General features: G+C 37.2%; 1 protein-coding gene across 2 annotated transcripts in view; it reads left to right on the top strand.

The window, feature by feature from the left end:
• Positions 1 to 22,042, top strand: part of TLK1 (tousled like kinase 1) — a 70,045-nt gene that overhangs the window by 12,439 nt on the left and 35,564 nt on the right. For both annotated transcript variants that reach the window (XM_061453266.1, XM_061453274.1), the window contains exons 2-3: positions 13,011 to 13,129; positions 16,604 to 16,675. In XM_061453266.1, the coding sequence (XP_061309250.1) occupies positions 13,011 to 13,129; positions 16,604 to 16,675 (191 nt within the window). The remainder of the gene's footprint in view (positions 1 to 13,010; positions 13,130 to 16,603; positions 16,676 to 22,042) is intronic.

The raw sequence follows: 22,042 nt of genomic DNA, 5'->3' as shown, positions 1-22,042 counted from the left end.
GAATTCCATCGTCCTCCTCTGTGTCTGGTATTAGCTATTTTCAGGAAAAGCCGTGCATTACCTCCTGTCAGCTGGGAAGAGAACTTGGATCACACTTGTTTTTGCTTAAATTACAGCCACAGTAGTCCACAGAAGCTGGTATAGCATCCTTATCCTTTAACGAAGAAGAGCTGTGGTTAGTTTTGTAGAGGAACAAGTACTATGAGCTGAGTGTTTGAGTGCTTCTACATGCTGGATGATGTTAATTGCACATAAGTATTTTTACTGGTGTCTTGAAGTATGTTTGAAGTAAATACCTAAATCCATTTGTCTGGGGCTTTTTTCCACTATCAAAGCCTAAAAATCTGTCCTTTTTCAGGGCTTTAACTGGTGTCCCTGCCTGTGGCAGTGGGGTTAGAACTAGATGATCTTACATTCCTTTCCAACCGTAACTATTGTATGATTTATGTTATGAAATTTTATTCACATGATCACAGATTTTCTTCCATGAAGTCAGTTCGCTGAAACCTGTTTGCTTTGCCTGCAAGATGGGCAGTTCTCAGGAAGGGGCTATGTTTAAAGGAATGAGAATCCCTTTCTTCTAAAACATGAATGAAAGTGATAGTATAGCAGAAAAGAAAGCTGGTTTAAAATTAGGCGTTGAGCGCTGGATTGGAGAAATGGCTGTAAAGCAGATTTCTTTAACGGTAATGCTGAGCAACACTAAAACTGAATTTTTGACAGATGATTACATAGGATGTTTCTTTGTCTGTGCACTGGGTGGGTGCTGAATTTTTGAAAATGTTCAGTACACGAAGTTGCAACTGAATTTATTGTACACTGTTGGTATCAATAGGCTTTGTAGCTGTGCTGTAAGAAAGACGAGTGCAACGTTGAAAATATTTTTTCCCCTTACTTTTAAACTTGATTTTTAGCTGATTCATGTGTGATTTCATACAAGTCATTTTTTCCCTGTTCAGAATGGGAGCAGTACTGCAAAGTCCTAGGAAAATATAAGCGTAGTCATAACCATGTCAGCTTTACATGTGTGTAATTTCTCTATTTAGAGCCATATTCTGAGAGGCCCCTCCCTACAAGGGACTTTACGGAAATTATTTTCTTCCCCTATTCAGTGAAGTTTGGATTGTCCTGTCAGTTCAGAAGCTGCTGGTTGAGTAGTAAATTAAAAAGCCGCAAACCCCTAAGGAGCACCACCAAAGGAGCACCACAAAAACCTAAGAAGCGCCTTCTGTGAGCACCACCTATAGACAGGCTGCCTACAAGAGAAAAAATCATAAGCCATCTTGTAGGTAGCATGGCTCTCTCAGCACTGGGGAGAGGGTCCCTGTTGTATGAGCTGCCCACTGGTGTGATGGTTTCTCACAAAGCCGTAATTCAGCAGCCTAAATCTCTTAATGTAAATTTGTTTTATTTGTTTTAATTATCACTATTTTCTATGCTGTGTCCACCACACAGATATTTTGAGAAGAGGAAATTGGCCGTGTTGTTTGAGGTTAGTGCCTTTTTTTCTAAAGATGGTATAGTTCAGAAGCCAAAATAGTTCATAAGTCTTGTGCTTACAGTTACAGGTGAGTTTACTGTCCCAGTTTAATCTTAGGGGTGCAATAAGCTTTTCTACATGTTTGATGTTAAACTGTGGTTGCTTATGTAAGTATATGGGGGTTGAAGTTCTAGTCGATCATAATGCTATAAGTGAAATAGATGAATGTATTTGGAAAGACTTAGGGTTTTTTGCTTGATTTCTTATTTGTAGCATTTGCTTGCAATGTCATGGTGAAAACAACATTGGTTGAGAGTTACATACTGTGATCAGCATTTTGTTATGTCCTGTGTATTTTAGGGAGCAGAACACTTGCCTCTGCCTCTACAGTCAGTGGACTGTGCTGGGAAAATTTTGGAGATCATGAGGGCAGAAATGGCAGTAGGAGTTACAGAAGTAAGGAGATTAGGAAATACAGGGAATTAACAACTGAAACACACTTCTTTTGATGCAAATACAGCTTTCAAATACCAAATGACTGGTATTAAAAAAATAAGATACATTTATTCTGTGACATTGTTAGGGGATTTTGGACTGCCTTTCTATCCTATAGTTAACTTCCAGACAGATTTATTTGGGGAAAAGGTGCACAATTTGTTCCTTCATGGTTTACTTTTTCTAAAGAGTGAGGCTGAGAACCAAAAACCCTATGGGAAGGTGCATTGCTCGCTCTCTTCCTGCTCCGTAGGTGACCTCTGCTTTTAACTTCCTTTTCACTTCTTCGTTAGATAGCAGAAACCACTGTTTATTTTTGATACGTGCAAAAGGTCTGTGCCATTTTAATCCTTGCAGTACAGCCATTTCGTGGACTAGAGTGTTTAGAGCTCCCGGTTTGTTTCCTAATAAATGAATGCAGCAAATGAAATTTGCTGTACTTTCTGGTATTTCTCTAGGTAGATGTTTTTATTCTTCAGGACTGCTCCAGGCTTTTAGTCCTTTTCAGCATAGAAATAGATGGAATGTAGAGAGCTTTTGTTCAGAACGTGATGCGCTTTTTGAAAGTATCACAAAACTGGTGTTACCTTGTGACCTGTTAGTCTGCATTGCCAACAAGTGACCCATGAACTTGCAGTGTGCTTCTCCCCAAGGGGGCAGGGAGCGTCTGGCTTTGTGGCAAATGAAGCTGAAATGGGCAAATTTTGCTTCTCCATTTCTGTTTGGTTACTTTTTACAGAGCTGTCTGGAAGCAATAGTAATTGCTGCAGATTCCTCTACATAGAGATGAAAAGGGGACTGGTAGAGTTAGGCAGGCATCGTGTCACCTGCATATGTGCAGCCCAGGCTGTGCTAGTTTTTATCTCTCTTGACATAAAGTTACGTTCAAGGCAGATGTTTGCTACCTAGGAAGACAGTGCTTTAGTGTTTCTGCTACAGATGTCTTGTGTAATTTTGACCAAGATGTTAAGTGCTTTTTGTAAAATATAAATAGGCTTCTCTTATGTTATAGGGTGATTGTAAGCATAAACTTACCATCCTTATACTGTATATTTGTTTATCTATCACAGTAGTAGTAGAGCAGTGCAGTAAAGCAGCACTGATACTGCTGTATAGGGCACTAACAAGGACTTTTTTTACTTTTGATTGACCAAGGATCTCCAGTAGACTAAAGCATACACAGGGGTACCGTCATATTTTCTTCTCATCTTTCTTCTAACGTGGTAGTATACAAACATTTAACTATGCATTTAGTGTAGTTTTTCTTTAACCATACTGTTGTTCTTAACTCTGAAGAAACAAAACTGCTGTTGACCTTACCACTGTGTAATGAGGCTTCCCTTTCCAGGAGAAAGCTTCATGGAACCTTGATGTGGTTGTTTAAGGCTTTAGGTGAGACTTCAGAGACCTTAGTATCCAGTTTATGCAGGCACAGACTATAATGGTCAGAGATGACAAGAAACATCAGGAAGGATCTATTAGTAGGCTACCCAGTTGCTGCCATAACTGACAGTTGTCTTAAACTTTATTAAAAGTGCTTCATATGATTGCTTTGTATCTCTCATTATTCCATCACTGTAGCAGATGTTCAAATCAGATGCTGTCATTACAAAAAGTTTTACTGAAGATGCATTTGTTTTCAGTACCTGTACACTTGTTCAAAATGAGCTAAAGGCTTAGAGAAGCACATCAGACAGCAAAAGTCAACTAGTGAATAAACTTGCTCATGGGTATCACCATCTTTATCTGTAAAGAGTGCAAAACAATCAGTGAAGACTAAGTTAACAAATCTACTTGTTTCTTTGAAACGCTCTGGCTCTGCCAGTTCCGTATTAAGTAGTAGAAGTTGGTGGCGTTAATACAAGCATCAAAATCCTTCTGTCAGATCAGAACCCACTCTTTGATTGCTCTTGGCAGTTCAGAATAATATAGAGGACAATCGCGAGTGAGTAATCCAGGTTTCTAAAAAATCAGGAAAATACAACACTTGGGATTATATAGCTACAGGTTTCAAAGGAATAGATACCATTTGCTGTAATGAACACATTCAGGATATCAGCTATCTGGTTTGTATATGCTCAAAGCATTGACTTCTTTGTCCGGCTCATTCTGCATATGGTACTGTAGCCAACAACTCTGGAAATCTGTTTTTAGCAGTTTTTTTATTATTTAAGCTCTTAGTTGTATGAGTTCAGCTGGAAATGTTCAGGGATTTGGATGGGTTGGATGGGGCTTTGAGCAATCTCATCTAATAGCAGGGGGGTTGGAACGAGATTATCAGTAAGGTTCCTTCTAACCCAAACAAACCATTCTATGATTCTATGATATTATTCACTGATGCTGCTTTTCTGCAGAGTATTTTTTGTAGCATCTTTTTTCTTTGATTGATGCAAGAGGGCTTTCATGGTAGAGAAAGTTCTTGCAGTTTGGGATTTCAATGTAGGAAGTACACTCTGATCTTGCTTAGGTCAGTATTGGTATTACGAGCCTAGAAGGAATTACTGGACAAGGAGAGGGATTTTGAATGTGGGGAATTCTTTTTCTGAGGGCACAGCAGATGTTTCTGTTACTCTGTACATGAACTGATCTGTTGAATTCAGTTTTTGTCTAGTTAAGGTGTGTGAAGAAAACAGAAAATGCAGTGATACCAGCCTCCTTACTGCTGTTGAGGGGTGGAAATTCCAAGATAAACAGCTTTCAAGATGCTGGTAATGTACTGCATCATCTATCAGTTGTCCTTTCCTCCTTCATTCATCACGTTGAATATTATTCAACAGACTCAGGAGGGACCTTGTCATGGTTCTGTTGCTCATAGCAGTATTTGCCATGCTAATGCTTCCTGTACATGGTGCACATGGGAGTTACATTAGAAGTCTGGGAAATGGACAAGTGGATGCCATGTTGAATGTTCTACACTGTATCTTATTTCCCCTTTATTAATTATTCTGTACTTGCCGACTCCTAACATTCCTAATGGAAAAAGAGACCGCAGAAAATAATGGCATAATAATTTTTGGGTCAAGATGGGGGAAAATGTGGTCTGGGAAGAATTCCTTCAGGAAGAACTAGCATAAAGAAAAGTCTGGCTAAAACCCAACCAATGTAAGGACTCACATGCCAAACTAAATTTTTACTTGTTTTCTGAATAACAAACAGGATTCGAATGAGACACAGCATGCCTGTTTCAGTGAATATTGCAAAAAGCTTCAGACCCATCAGCACCATTAATTGTTAGACAGACCTGAGTCTTGAAAACTGTCATAGACATGCGTGTTGTCTTTTTCAGGTTTGGGATGTAATTTTTAAAGGTACTTAATCAGTTGGTTTTTTTTTTTTGTTTTCAGGTCTTTCCATTTCCTACATTAGTACTTATCTTAGGTACTGTGCTGCACCTCAAGCAGGTTGTGTCTACACCCATGCAATGGGTTTGTTGTCTGTGGTGTTGAAGGAAAGTGCAGTTTTTTGTATGCAGTATGTATTTAAAATGCTGTCATTCAGAAGTAAGAGCTCTTTTTTTTGCTTCAAGAGGCCTGTGCATTGCTCTTGAGCTGTGTGTGGCTTCAAGGCAGTTCAGTTGTAGAGGGGCTGGATTAGCAGAGGGACTTGTCAGAAACAAGGCATCACCAGCTTGCCTTGGTCATAGTTGCATGCCTGGTTCTGCCCCCATTACAATAGAACAGACCCTTGGGGAGCTATTGTTCTCTCTGTTGTATGAATCACTCCCTGAGCTCTGAATGAGCCATTCTGAGTTGCCATCTTTGTGGCATAAACCCACACGCATGAGTATATGTTGTCTGTGGCCAGATAAAGACATTGGGAGGCAACTTGGAAATTCAGCTCTTCTGCTGCTGCCTACAGCCGTCTGAGGAGACACATGATGGCCAAGGGATCCTTAGAAGAGGGTGCCTAGCTGAAAGGTGGGGAGAGTTAAACATTCTTAAATTGTTACACAGAAATGTCTGCTAGCTAATCTAGAGTTGGCTCAAGTAGTTCATTCATAAGTCTTTCTGCAGGGTGTTAGCAGATGTTCCCTCGGGAACGTATTTCCCTGTAATTCACTTTTCCTTTCCAGGTTGTTGGCCAGACAATTGAAATCCAAAAGCTGGCAGCACAGAGATGAAGTCTAATGATCATTACCATTTTATTAGCGTTAAAGAATTGATTTCTGTTGTGGAATGATTTGCAGAGAATTACTTATCTTTCCAGCAGCCAAAGTTGGATTTTTGTTTTAGATCAAGTTTCTGGACCGTTGAACTGTTGGAAAAAGTGAAATAAACAATGTTCAAATGGCACTTTTAAAAAGTGAGCTGCGGTCCTAAAAAAGCCCTCCAAAATGTAAACTTCCAAAAGGAAATAGACTGCATCTTGGAGAGAGAAGGGACACAGGAAACATCTTCCTGTTCTTTGAGCACTAGGAGAATTAATGTTGAGTGGTAAAGTCCTGGTAACCCAGCAACCTGTCTGAAATGCACTTCTTGTCAGCTCTTCTGTTCACAGGAAGTCGGTGAGAATTGTTGTGTTTGGGGTGTTTTCTCTATTTTGTATTTTAACAAGTTTGCATCCAACAATCATACAACTGTAATCAGCAGGCGCAGAAGTTTTATTTGTCAAAACTGTCTTCTGAAGTTTATATGGAAGTTGGTGGGTTTTTTCTTAGAATTTGTTAGATTTGCTAATTATCCAATTTTTTCCTTTCTTTCCTTACACACACACACACACACACACCCACACACACACCCACCCCCCAGCTTCCCATAAGCAGTAGTAACCTTTAGCTTTTTGCATCCCTCTGCCCATTCTTTTGGACACAGTCTTTCTCATTTTAAGAGGGTTAATTTGTGGAATAAAAACTCTCTTTAGATTATTAAGAAAAGCATTTCGAGTTCACCTGGGCACCTTAGCAGTAGTCGTAGTGCTGGTGTTCGTTAGGAAATGGGGTACCTAAATAGAGAATAGAACTTCAATGAGAAATACTATTTTTATACTTGGTTTCTGTGTTGTGTGCTCAGTGTCAGTGGCTCAAGTGCTGAGAAATGCTGCATTTTCACTGTGCATGTAAAACTACTCTTGATTAATTAAATTGATTCTGTGTTTTCCTGACTCTGCGCTTAGATACATATCTCATTAGGAATTTCTTATCACTTAAGATCTTTTCAAACAGCTAGTTTTGCTTGAATATCTGGATGTATTTTTCCCCTTTGCTGTTGCATTTACTGCTGCTGTTTGACCAGCTAACAGTTGACTGGTTTTCAACTCGAATGTAGTACCCTGACCTTTTTCTTGTTACCTGTTGCTTGGAGGTTATAGTAGCTACATAGTCATCTGTGAAAGTCATTGTCATTAATTCTCTTCATTGGAAAACCAGTGATTTTAAACATTTCTAAATGTTCAGGTTAAACTTTGTCATGGGTAATCTGCAGTTTGTTGTTATTCTGTTAGGTATTTTGGAAGAGATGGAGCCCTGGTGTCCTTTAAGCTTTGATTATGTAGCTATTGTTAGGAGATAAATATAGTTCAGGGTTTTTTTTTATTTGTTTTACTTTAAGTCTCAGTGATTGTATCTTGCTGTCTGCCCTATTGACTGCTAGTTTAGGTTGAGTGGGACCTTCTCGACTTCTGGGTCTGCAGTACAGAATCACTGGGGCCTTGGGATTGTGGCTCACATTGGATGGTGATGCCCTTCAAAGCCTTCTGCTAAGGACAGGTTGCGTTTTTACTGTTACCTTGGAATTTAAGTCTTTTCATATTTCTGATGCTTGAGTTTATGCCATTGTATGAGCATCTCAGCTTGTTTTCTTAGCACATTAGTAGTTTTCAGGCCTTTTTCCAATTATTTTCTGTGATTCCCCAAAACACGCTGTGGAGGAAAGACTATTCAAGACATGGTTTAGCAACACAGGTTAGTTTTGGGTTTTTTTTGTGTTGTTTTGTTTTGGTTGTTTGGTTTGGTTTGGTTTGGTTTTGGTTTGTATTTCCTTGGCTGAATCTCACAATCTCACAGCCCAGATGTTCTAGTTTAAGTGGAACAGGTGTCATTTTTTCCAACTTAAAAATGAAGAAGTTTGGATCCACTCTATAGAGTTTGTTGTCTTACTGTATTTTGATTTGTCATACTTTTTCACTTGATTAGACTTGTATTTTAGAGCTCTATATGTTCCTTCACTGACAAATTGTTCTGTGTTGCTTTATTCCCAATTGGCTTTGTAAGGTACTGAAGCAAATATAAAGCGCAAGCTCTAATAAATAGGAAGTTTTACTATTAATAGAAAGAAACCTTGATCAGCATGACAGTGGCTTGCTGGAATTTACCTGACTACAAAATATTTTGTTATTAAATAGTTTGGGTTTTTTTGGAAGCAGAAATGTTTGCTCAGTCCCCTATTTTCCTGGGGACTGAAAAAGTCCTTTCTCATTGGTTCTGCAATAAGGAGAGTTCAGACTTCCAGAAAGGTGAGAAAGAAGAGTGGAGTGCCTGGTTTGGTTGGTTTGTTTTTCTTTTTCCCGATGAGACAAGACACTAGGTCACTTAAAAGGAAATACATGTGGATGCAGACACAAGGTGCATCTTCGTGTTGGTGAAAGAAAAGAAAAATAGTTGTGGACTTTTTTTTTTAGGAGACTGAGTAAAGATTTTAGAATCTGTGTTTTTAGTAATTTTCTGTAGTCTGTTTTGCTTTTGATATTTTAAAGCTTTGGTTTTCTCTGCTGTTAGTATGTTGGACATAATTCTCATAACTGTGCGTGTTACCAAAAAAGCTAAGTGCCCTCTATGAGCACATCAGGAAATTCTTTTTACATTTGGACTATTGTTGAAGTGTCTTCTTCTATTCAATAGATACATCTCCATGTTGAAGTATTTTACTTTGGCATTAAAAGCTATATGCAAATAACTCTGTTAAAGAAATCAGACCAAACCAGTATGCCTTTCACTTAAGTGATAGGTGGTTTGTGCTGGCCTTGCATTCAGGGGGTGGGGGGGCCTCTGTCAAATCTGGAGGGTTGCTCAAAGACAAATCTGGTTTCTCCATAATGAACTTTATCTTCATTGTAGAAAGCTGACAGTGTGTGAAGCTGTTGAGCTTCCTTCATCTCCAGGCTGTAACTGATTGCCAGACAAGAGTCCATTCAGGGTAATAAGAGGGTCAGAGATAAAGATTGAGTCTTAGAGCTTGATTCCATATTTAGTGGAAAAGAGAAATATGTCTCAACTGTCAGGCCTTTGTGTTTGGGTCTGTGATGCTGCTCGGTAGTCTAGCAGTGTTTTGAGATAGAGACTGTAGTAAATGTATATCCCAAAGATACAGTTTTAGGAGGTGAAGTCTTGCAGTTGCAACTCACTGCTAAACTTTTTCTCTAAAATGTCAGTTTCACTCAGATACAAGCAAGTATTTGGTTAAATAACTAGATCTTGTGCAAGTATTTGTATATTTGGAGGTGTCAAGACCTGGGGTACAGGTGTAGTTGCACTTCATTATTTTCTGGTCACCAGTTCTGGAAAATTCAAACTGCCATGAAGAATCCTCTGATTCGTTGTATCTCTGTTTTCCTAAGCTAAAGTACAGTATAATTGATTTTATACTGAATGCCATAAGAAAGCTTATAAATTGCTTGTCTGAATTACAACTTCGACTTCTGACATAACCCATTGCTCAACATATTCTCAGAGGAGTTTGGAGTTCTTCTCTGTAGAATTCTCGCAAAAAGTATACTCTCCAGGACAAGAAATCTGTGTATTTTATATTAGTTTTTAGAGGAGAGTCTGTGTGATTCTGAAAGATAAATTGATATGGAAGATACCACCAGTCCAAAAAAACACAAGAGCTAGGTAGTGTTGGTAACTTTTAAAAATAATACTAGAATAAGCATTCCAAAAGCAGTTACAAGAAGTAAAGTAGTGGCATGTTTTAGGGCTTTTTTGTGAGTTTCAGGTGGTAGTAGAAGGTTGAATGGCAGTGGATTGTAGCAGTGCCGGTCCTTCATTTAGCATCATTGTAAATACACTGAAGGTACCTGCAGTATGTGATTGTGTGTCCTTTGAGTTACTGAGTTGGCTTCCAGGGGTAAGAATGAGCTTAGTTCACGTAAGGCTGGGTACATGTTCAGAACTGTAAGTTATGTCGATGTTGTGGGCAGCAGGAGAATTGATAATTTTTGGTATTTAAAAAAGCTGATTTTTTTTTTGTCCCTTACATGAAGTGGCTTAAAGCTCATGGTACCTTTAAAAGCAGGTAACTTGTGCTGAGAACTGCAGAATTGCACAGAGCTGTGTGTTCTTGCAAAAACAGCTGTGTGTCTGGGAGTGAATGGTGAATTAAATTACAGCATGAATGAGGAAGGCAATTTAATAGATGTTCATAGGATTTACTCTGTGTTGAAAGAAAGTTTGAATCCAGCTTTTCTGTCTTGTCCTTTAGATAACCAGAACGGAGGAGTGCGTGTTGATTTTTGGTTCTGTATACTTAATACCAATAACCAAAACCAAACCAAAACACCCCCCCCCCCCCAACCGTAATGCTGAAAACCACTCCAGCAGAAATAATGAAGAGAATACAGTGTATTCATTAGCATGTGTGGGCTCTAAAATCTGAGCAGAAAGAAAAATTTTCATCTGTGCTGTGGAATACCCCTCTACCTGCTAAATTACAATTATGACTTGTAAGGTAACCTGGGGTGCCATCTATTCAGTACATTAGTGTTTAGATACAGTATGTGGGACCTGCTGTAGTAATTTTACCCTGAAGCACTTCAAATGTGCCTTAGCTGTCCACAGTGGCTATTGCTTTCCTGTGTTTCATAAAATAAACAAATAGGATATGATAGTATCTGTTTCTATAATATATGCGTGTTTTGTAATTGCTAGAATGTCAGTAATTTTAAGTAAGCTCTAAGCTTTTGTGGGCAGTGACTATCAAGTAGGCTAGTAAAGCAAAATACCACTTTATTAAACTAGAATAGGTTGTTTCAGAGTGGTATACACTTAAACACTTCCACTGTTATGAAGCAGAACAATAATAATTTAAACTTGTGTGATTAGTTTGTTAAGCTTTTTCAGAGGAATACTTCCCTGTTACAGATTACATACATCGTAGGAAGGGTGTGCTGTACACATCTGTGCACAATGTATAAATGTAAGAAGTATATTCTGTGCATATGAGAAATGTACAATTTGGTTTTGAAACTCTTGGAAGCAGTACACAAGCATATTTTAGGAAGCAAGTGTTTAAAGAGGATTCCTGATTGTTCTGCATTGTGCATACACATAGTAAAACAGTTTTTACCCTAGAGAGCTTACGATTTAAAATATGTAGAAATTGGAGGAATTTTCACTAGGCAAGTTCAGAACCAGTGTTAACAACTGCTGATAATACACCAGCTGCAGTTTCAAAGTGGGTAAATTTCGCCTGCATTGCTGGAAAAGAGACCTCCAGCTCTGTATGTGGCTGCATTTGAGTAAACTTCCCTACCTCCAGAAACAAAATGTGGGATCCTTAAACCACCACTTGCGGTTTGATTTTTTCAAAAGAAGGCTCTGCCAGCCAGACAGTTCTTGAATGTCTCCTTCTGAACCATTTTTCTCTTGGTGTGGTTTTCTTCCATTGGAGGAGGTCTGGGTACCAGGCTCTGCGCTGAAGCAGCACTGACACCCCACTTGCCATCATCTGCTGACCCCCAGGAACAGAGGCAACTTGAATTAGCCAAATAGTAGAGCCCGTGCTTTTCTTACCAGGAGGATTAGCTGCATGGCAAGGAGTGGCCAAAATGTGTGATACAGAAAGGTCTAGTTTTTGAATGCTACGTTTAGTGAGATACTGGAGAGTTACATAAAAATGTGTCTCATCTTTGTCATTGGTGATAATGTTATTGGCTGTGCTGGTGCCTTGGGTGTCAGGATGCTTAGCTGATAGGTAGAAGTTCATGAAAAGTTTTCATGAAAATGAAATTCCAAAAATCTTTTTTCATGGCACTTTGAATATACATAGTTATTACTATAATGCCCTTTCTTAACTGCTGTGCTGTCCTCTGGGACTCAGAAGCACAAACTTGCTAAGTTGTGTCTTAGTTGAAAAAGAAAAGGCTATATCACTTTATATGGTACTTGAGGGATATGCTATGAAATAGTGCATAACGACTTTGGCATTAAATATCTTACTTAAAATAAAGCAACTGGAATGTTTCCAATTGGAGATAAACTGAATGTTCAAGTAGTTGAAAAGATAAAAACAAAGAATGCAGTTTGTGTAAATATGGAAGACTATTTGTCTAGATCATCTTTCAGACTCATTAAACAGCCGTAAGTGATTTAAATACAAATTAGAAAGCTGCACATCATGTTGCAGCCTACCCATGTAGGCTGAGCTCATCAGAAACTCCTTTTGTTCCTCCATTTCCTTCCATCTTCATTTCCCTACCAGAGCCAGCAGCCCTGCATTACCCTGTTTAGCAGGGCTCTGTCAGAGGCACCACCTGTGCAAGGATCTCTGTTACTCATGGCTCCTCTCGTATTGCTGATCCTGCTCCTTGCTTGTCTGCCCTTCAAACCTCCATATAATCGTGCATTCCCTTGCATGTGTTGGGGACTGTGGTCTACCTTCTGATTTTTTTTTTTTTTTCCCCATGATTCTTGTTTGTCTTGGTTATCAATGTCTTAAACAATTTTAATAGTATGGAAAACAAGGGGATTGCAGAATTGGGAGGGTTTATGCTGGAAACTGTTTTGCTCCTGTCAGCTAGTTTTTAATCTATAAATAATTTGCTGGTTGGCGTATCACACACCGCAGACTCCATGTCTCTTACACGCCTCTAACACATTCTAGTTTTCACCAACATTGACAAGGCTATTCTGATACACGGAACTTCCCCCTAAATTTCTGGAATTCATTGAGTGCATTCGTTATTAGGTAACAGATGGTGAATCCTTGTCACATTGAGAGTATAAATCCTTTCTTTACGTAGGCTGGTGGTATGTTTGGCTTGTTTGCAAGATATTCCACTGCAAATACTAGGGAATATAATGAATTTATTTATCTCTTTTTAGGAGCAATGGATGAGCTTCATAGCCTGGACCCAAGAAGACAAGAATTGTTAGAGGCAAGATTTACAGGAGTAGTAAGTGGCAGCACTGGGAGTACTGGAAGTTGCAGTGTTGGAGCTAAAGTAAGTTCTAAGAGAAGTCTTCCAGATCTACCATCTTTGACGTATGAATTTATCTCACACTGTCTCAGTTGCATATTGCACATGTGATTTACTTGCAAAAGTATTGAGTTGGAAGGGAGTCTCAGGAAAATCCTTGTTGGTTATGTTATTTTGAGATAGGATTATTTATCCTAAACCTGTCTATGTCATGGAGATTGAATTGTTCTGAAAACAACCAAAGAATAGGCTTATGCAGGCTCTTTTGTGGTTTTACTGTAGTGCACATGTGATCAGAGATGGAAATTTTTCCTGGTACTTAAGTGGAGTTGTCCCTTCTGCAGATGGCCAGCTGTTTACAGTTCAGTTTGAAATAGACACAGGGGGTGTGATGTGACCTGTTTTTTAAGATTAAATTTGTTTGAAAACTAGTATATCTAGATTAACAAAGGGTTGGAACTAGATGATCTTTAGGTCCTTTCCAACCCTAACTTTTCTATGATTCTGTGACCAAAGTACTTTTAAATTCCATTTCCAATGTGTCTGCAGTGTCCTCATAAAAATTTTAAGTATTTTACTTAAACTTGGTTAGTATTTTTCACTTCTTATTCTGCATTTTAATTAGCAGCGTAGACCAGAGAACAAAATACTGCCTGATAGCAGAAGTCTAAATTTCTGGGGACGTGTGATGTATTGATGACTATTAACAAACTGTAAAGGGTTGAAATTGGTGCATAGTAATCTTGCATCTTCTTAGTTTGTTTTTGGGAGTGACAGCAAGTTAATTGTCACAAAGCTGTAAAATGGGTGACAGATCACTTCTGTTACTACCATTTTAACCAAGAAGTGAGGTAGTTGTTCAGGGGGAGGAATCAGGTTGGATTGACACAATGTAGTTGAGGCACTGTTTTTTTCTCTTGTTAATTGCCTTCTAATTATGACTGCAAAAATGTATACTAGCCATATCTTGTGATTAAAATTAGATACAGGCAAATTTTGGATTCTCTAGTACTACTTACTCCCCTCATTTTTCAGCTCATAATTGTTCAGGTAAATGCTGACCACTTGTCCTTTTTCATTACTAGCTCTGTACCTTCTTTTAACTTCATTTAACTTCATTTAACCAGTGTATTTGTAAATACTTCCATTAGTTTTTGATCCACTTGTGTTGTTTCCTTGCCTGAATGCCAGTCTTTCCTCCTCAGAATCTGTCTGCTGCTATGTGTGTAATACATTTTCCCTACAAGTAATCATCAAGTTTTATCCCCTCTAAGTCGCTGCTTACCATTTCCATAAATCTGTTCAAGTTTGGGGTTTTTTTTTGTTGTGTTACTGTCTGTTGTTCAGCTAATTTCACTTTCAGAAAGAGTTCATTCCACTCCCAGATTTTCGATTTGTTCATCCAAATTAGCCATAAAAAAATTAAACCAACTGATTTCCCTTTTTGACTCTACCATGTAAAATATGAATTTCTTGTCCCTGACATGTTCCAAGGTCTGTTTGAACAGATAATTTTCTCTTCCAGTTGGTTTCCAAATGGATAGAATGATAAAGTGTTTGGTTTTTTTTTTAATATTGCCAAAAGGTTTGATAATTGTTTGCAGAAGATGCTACTACCACTCTCTTCTGGTTGATGCAGATACTTACCTAAGACATTGTTCTCACTTTTGGCCAGAAAGATTCCACAAATTATCTTCAGTGCAACATCTCTTCTTTTGCTGCTTTTTTTTTTTTTTTTGTAGTTTTGGGAGGCAGGGAGTCAGAGGGGAATACCAGTATCTAGTCCTTTTATTTATCCCACCATCAGTAAAATGGCAATATCAGATTTGTATCTCTCTTATTTCTGCCCGTTCAGGATATCCAAGCAGATAATACTAACTGTAGTAGAAGGTCTGGGCTGTGTTTGGAATATGCCTTTCCCTCCCTCCCCTCCCGCTTATTTTTTTTTTTTTCCTCCTTAATACAGTCTCTAGTCTTGGTGGGAACTGTTGATAGAGGCTTGTCTGATTTTTATTAACCTGATAAAACCTTTTTGATCTGATGTACAAAGGTAACTGGGAAAATGTGATGTGTAAATATGATCTCCATTTGTCTGCTTTCAATTTTAAGGTAAAAATCAGAAAAAATCCTCTGCACATACCTATCCAAATCCACACATACCAAATTCTCATTTTCCTAGCACAGCAACACAATACAGAGATTGCAGCTGCACTTACTGATTATTTTTTGAAGCATTCTAGGTCATTATTTTTCTGGTAATTAAATTGAGACGTATTTTTATTTATTTGGGCTACTATTTTGAAAACCTACCTGTATCTACTGTTTTGCTGAAGAGTTTTCGAATAGTTGGGGCGGGGGCGGGAAGAACATAATCTTCAAGCTTTTGCAGTAAGCAAGAGTGGAAATAGCGTGTATGGGTTACTGAGATTGATTTATCTGATTCAGATCACCACATACTCGGACATTGCAAGGAAGAACTACATATAGGCTTTTCCATAATAGCAACTGCCTGTGGGGAAAAGCACATGCGGAAATTTTGTGGGTTTAGTTAACATTTCTCCAGAAATTTCGATTCAGAGATGGTCTAGTTGTTCAGAAGGTGTCACACGTCAGTATTGTCTTGCAAACTGATGCAGAGTTAGAATGCAGTGCTTTGAAGCAAGATGAGTATTTGCCTTGGAAGTAGTTGTTTCACTTCAAAGTATTTGCTCTGCCTTCTTATATGGAGGAGAATAATCCAGTGACATAAGATTTTTGGTTTTCTTTTAATAAAAAGAAGCTCAGCTGATGTTGGCATTTTTGTTATATGAACGTGGAGCAGACTCCTTAAGTAAAATGTCCTTGTTGCCATTCTGTGTTCAAAAGATCTCAGCATTAGAAAATTTCTAATTAGAAGTATTGTGACTTGAGACTATTTCACAGTTTCTTCTCCCCTTTCCTCCGGTCTAAATTTATTACTTTAGGGGAAATTATTTGTTTAAAGAATGTAGAAGAATATTGTCAAAAGTTGTTTGTTACTGAATGGATTTTAAAAAACTTAAATCTTTGCAGCAGCCTACTATCTGTCTTGGAGGAAATGAAACCCTCTTTTTCTTTGAAAAATGATGAAAAAAATGAGGTTTTTTTCATAGTCTCCAGCACCTTCAGCAGTATTGGCTTTTTAAGCTTGTTTTGTGGAATCGTTTGGTAGGATTTTTTGTTGGATGTTTTGCTATTCCCAAATAAGACTGAAGTGGTTTTGACTGTTTCTGGGGTTTTACTTGGCTTAAAAGCAATTGAAATACAGAATTTGCTGTGCCCTGTCAAAACGTCCACCTGTAAAACTCTTCATCTTCCTTGCAAGTCACAAATGCTCTATAGTTAATAGGTTTATTTTTTTTTTTCTCTTGCAAGCATGACAGTTTATTACTGTTACTTGTTATAACTGTGAATAATATTAGTGGATTAGCTGCCGTATAAATTTGCATAAAATATTTCGTATTTTATTTGTCTTGGTAGGCTTCAACAAATAACGAAAGTTCAAACCACAGCTTTGGAAGCTTGGGATCTTTAAGTGATAAAGAATCGGAGGTAAGTACATGGGGGACATTTTTTATTACTTAAGAAATTTAGTGCTGCAAGTAATATTTTTATATTCCAGTTTACCTTATTTTATATAGAAGCTTTTAAAGTAAAATACAAAATATGCAGCTAGATAAGGAAAAGCATACATTACTGAAAGATACCATCTCTCAGAGGAGGAGAAATTACTTCCTTTTCTTTCGATTTTTGGTCATGAAACTAGGTGCTTCTGTCTCTTTATTATCTACGTAGTCATGTTGTGATGATACGTACAGCTTTTGGAGCTGAAAATACTTAAAACCAGTTTGCTGTCTTTTGTTTAATAAGTAACAAGATTTTTATCAGCACAGATAAAGTTCACCTAGGCATTTGCTGCATCTTTGAAAATACTCTAGAAACTAGTTTGCTGTGTTCTCTTCAAAAATACAGATTTACTCTGAGTGCAGCCAGTAGCTATCATCTGCATTTGTAAAAGCTGCAGTTGTCACTGTGCGTTCTCTTACCTAGTACCCCTTCAGAATCCAAAAAAGGATTCATACTGTTATTCGGCTTTAATGTGCAGAGTGCAGATTTCCCTGGAGTAGAAGATTTGCCTCTTAATGACCAGCATTAATATAGGTACTCTGATGGCAGCTCTTAAAATTCACCTGTTTTGGAGTCAGCGAGTCCTTGACAATTTTGCCTGTGCACGTCACAGATTGCATCAATCAGATTATACCCATTGTAAGCAGGACCGCATTTCTAGCCAAGGCTAGACCTGTGTTTGAGCGTGTGTCGTGCCAGAGGGCATGTTGTTTGGAATGTGCTTTCAACATTATTTTCACATGTTAAAGCTTTACTTGGGGGCCTAATTGTTCATTCACTTAGTCACTATGAAACACTGTCTGATATTTGTTTTTTCACTGGACTGACTAGCAAGTGAATTTAGTTTATTCCTAATACCAATATCTTATAAAGAATTGTGTGATTTCATGTTTTTCTCTTTGAAAAAGGCTCTACTATGTTTTTTTTTCCCCTTTGTCTTTCCCAGCTGGATTTTCCTTTCAATTGTATGTAGACTATTTTCTTAAGCAAAAGAGTCTGCCTGTTGCTTTTCTTCGTGGCTTTTCCTAGAAATACTTCCCCTAGTGTTGCAGTGAGGCAGTTCTGGTGTAGGGTGGTAATGGAAATGTGCAGCAGTAGCCTGAAGGTTACAGTGCATTATTGCAATTACTTGACAGAATAGCGTGTCTGTGAATAGTCAAGTGATCTCAGAACACTGACTTTATCTGTAATAACTTTTTGGTGTATAAAAATATTATTTTACAGTTGTATAAATGAGATACGGAGGCAAGGTTTTTCCAAGGCATGTAAGTTTGACAGTTCAATGCCTATCTTTGGTTTTTTAACCTCAAGCAGTGCTTCTGGTAGGGATAGATGGGTTTATTTTATTTTAAAATGTTCTAAAATTTGGATTCTAAAATAGAAGTAGACTTTTTCTTAGAAAAGTCCCTGCACACATAGATTTCCAGCGCTCCATTGCTCTGTGCTTCAGATGTCTTCTGTTTTCTGAAAGACGTTTTTTTTCATTTACTGTTAATGACATTGAACAATGAAATATGATTTCTTCACCCATGTTCAGACGTAGTCAGTTGTCACTTAAATTGCAATTGTAATACCAAACATGTTAATAAGTTTTTACAGTTTTGTTCTTACAGTAACATCTGGTTACTTATATACTGTAATCCTATAGAAACACACTTCTCAATATTGCAAACTATTTGTGGGATTTTTTTGAGGGGGGTGGTGGTGGTCGAGGTGTTGGGTTTTTTTGTTGTTGGTTGTTTTTTTGAATGATGTGACAATGAAGGTTTCATCATAATAGCAAGTTTCTCTTGTGGATGGTAGTGTAGAAATACAAAGACTTATTCATATGGGAAGCAGAGAACTGTTTTATCACAGTAGATTTTGGTCGGAAAAAAAGTAGAAATGCTCATCTCAGAATAATTGAAATTAATTTCTAGCAAGAACGTCAGTTTCTGATCAAATTGTAATGGTACATCCATGTCACCATTCTGCGCTTTCATCACTGAGCAACACATTAAAAGAAAAAGTCTCACAGTTTTCAAAACAAGGCAGGCTTCACACACACAACATAAACACCCTTTTTGTTTCTGGTGTTAATTTTTCCTTTTTTTACTTTTTGCACATGGGATTGCAGAAAATACATCTCTTGTTGGTCTGTCTGATGGATGTATGAAGAGGGGCATCTTCTCTGAGTAATAGTTTTAATTGAGATACTTCCCAGAGATAAACTTTGATCTGCAAAACATCTTGAACCAGGCTTTATTTTCTGAATTCAGTTCAGCATTGTAAGCAGTAAACATTAGCTGGATGTTTGATATTAATATCCAGACCTGTATTTCAGCTTCTTTTTAAATGTATACCTTATCTTTATTTTATTAAATGCTTTATTGATGTGGTACATAGGTCTTAATTTGAATGTATATTAGCTATCTGTAGTTAAGATAAATCCTAAATTGGCTTCCTTAGGTTGTGAACAAGTGTTTCTAGTAGTCTTCTGATATTTTGGCCCTCCCCACCGTCCCTCATTAAGTAGATTACTCTTCCCTCCTTTGGTTACAAATGCACTATTTTATTTATAACTAGTATTTTCTGTTCTCCATAGATAATAAATTATGTAAAGGAGGACAGCTTTGTCTGTGGCTTGGTTTATCCAGTTTGATTAGTTATATAAATGTTTCACTCCGCTCTCTAGTAGTTGCTGTTCAGTTGCTGTGATTCCCAGTAATATAGAACACTCATAAGTGTCATTTCAGAAGTAACTAAAGGTTTGATCTAATTGGAATTTATAATGCATTGCAGAGGAAAACAGTGCTGCTGTATTTATTTGCTGTAGTTGTGAAGCTTGGGGTGGGGGGTAGGATTTATAACAAAATAATTGTGGAAAACTGTCAACTCATTCATTATGCATACAAAAAATACTAACAACAAAATAATAACAATCATACTGGAGACTTTAACTTCTAAGAGGAAAAACAATGTATTTTATTACACGTTAATTTCTTTTTTCGTCCACAAAATTAAATTCCTGACTTATGTTGTTACCAGTTCTACAATAATGGTGGAAAATATGTAACTATACATAAAATACATAAAAATAGTTATCTTAGGTGGGTTTTTTTTTAAGAGGATTAACTATCTGAGAATTGGTTCTTAGAAATTTTTATTTTATAAAAGAGAATGTGGAAAGCCAAGATTTAAAACTGTAAAGGTGAAGACAGGACTCAGGGGAAGCACATTAAAATTGAAAGGTAAACTAGGATCTATGAGGCTGTGGTAGTGGGCCAAGGTGTAAGTAACATAGCTTTGCAATCTAATTTTGGGTAACTTCAAAACTAGTTGTCTTGCTTGTGAAGTAGTGCTGTTTTAATCTAAATCTTGACTATATGTAAATCCTTCTGAAGTAACTGAAAGCAGCTTCAGTCTTCATTTTTCAGGATACTCTTCAGCCCCATTAGTCTTCAATTTCTTGTAATTCATATGATTTCGTTCATTAGAAGAGATTTTGGAGAACGTATTCTAGTGATGTAAGCTGTACATTACCATGTGAGTTTTGTAATTGGAAAAGGTGAACGTGACCTTGTTGGATAACCTCATTACTAACCTGATTAGTGTGCCAATACTTTTTAGTTTGGAAGGTTAAATTAAACACTGAGAGAAATCAGAAGAGCTTAAGGAAATAGACATGAGTTACTTGAGCTTCAGTTTTAAAACTGTTAACCTTTTTAAATATCTTTTTTAAAATACAAGACTTCAGTCACTGCAGCTCAAAACTATTTTTGGTGAGGGAAATCTTAAATATTTAGTCATTAATTGGCTTTTAAACAGGTTTTTTTTTGCTTGATATAGTAGGCAAAACTGACTACATTAGAATGATAACTGCAGAATTGTAAGCTGGAAAACAAAATACCATGAAAATGTTAGATTAAATAGTTTCAATTTATTTTTGTGGAAAGATAGCTTAATGTCACCTGTTTACCTGGCAGTAATTGCAAGTAATTACAGTAATATTCCTAAGCTATGCTTTCTGCTTTTAGAATTACGCAGTCTGAGGATAAGGTCATTTCCAGAAGTCTGTGTTGTACAGTTTGCGAATGTAAAAGACAAACTATAAAAGATGCAGATTTTGGTTGGAAGAGTTTATTTAAGATAAAATGTATTTAATTTTAATTTCAGTTGTAGCCCGAAGTGCAACAGCTACAATTGTGAAACTTCCAAATGTATTTTTATGAAGCTGTCCACAGAGATAAAACTTCTAAAAAAAAATACATTATGTAAATAAGAAAGACCTTTCTGTCCTGACTGTTCTTTTATAGACTGATAATTTTCTACGGATCACTGGTAACTTAAAGTAGTTCTTTGCCAAAATAAATATTTTAGTGTATTAGTAGTAAAATTATATTTGAAAGTATCCATGTGAAGATTTAGAAACTGAAACATAACTAGATTTAGAAACTGAAATTTGAATTTTGGTATCATTTGCTGTGTTGAGAAAGGGCACTTGGAGTACAAAGTGACAAATACAGTGGAATAATAAAATGATATCATAAAAAAAGTTAAGCATCTTATCACTGATTTCAAATTTAGTCAGAAGTATTGGGGATCATTGATTTCTTGATTGTAGCACAGAGCACGTGTAATGGCTTCTGTGCTTTCACGAGTTTCTGTTATGAGGCTGCTTAGAGGCTGAATACACACACAGCTGCAGTATCTTTTCCTTGAACTAAAGCAGCTTGTAGAATTTAACTTACACTGGGGAGACTAAGTGGTTTGAATCCTCAGATCAAGGGAGAGCAAATATAATTTAGAGATGCTTCTGATCACAGCCCTTTCTTGTTATCTGTGTTATACATGCTGACTGTAGTTTCTAGGCAATTATATATAATATTTCTGGATTAAAAATTTAACAGGTCTGGATTTTTTCACTTACCACTGATGCTTTTTTTTTTTACCTTCTTGAGATACAAATATAAGGGGGTGGAGATGGCGATACTTTCCAAGCGGATACTCAAATTTTGAGAAATTGCTCTTTTTTTTTTTTTTTTTAATCCTAAACAGATTCTAGAAATCTGCAGTTTATTTTAGTTTGGACATGACTCCTGCACTTCTGAAAATGCATAACATTATTGGCTTCTTATCGAAGCACTAGGACTTTGTTTTTACAGCATGACAAAGCTTAGAAAACACCACTATTGTAAATCAGATTATTTCCCTAAGTACGGAGCTTTAAAACACCCAGAAACAAAGATACAAAGATATTGGTAAAATGTAGCCATGGTGAAACCAAATTGGGTGTTCATAAACCCCACAATG

Source organism: Pezoporus flaviventris, unplaced genomic scaffold (genome assembly GCF_033815535.1).
Source record: "Pezoporus flaviventris isolate CSIRO_AGI_PZ_B2104156 unplaced genomic scaffold, CSIRO_AGI_Pfla_v1 ptg000001l, whole genome shotgun sequence".
Taxonomy (NCBI): domain Eukaryota; kingdom Metazoa; phylum Chordata; class Aves; order Psittaciformes; family Psittacidae; genus Pezoporus; species Pezoporus flaviventris.
The sequence above is the reverse complement of the archived record's forward strand: the minus strand, read 5'-3'. Positions and strand labels throughout refer to the sequence as shown.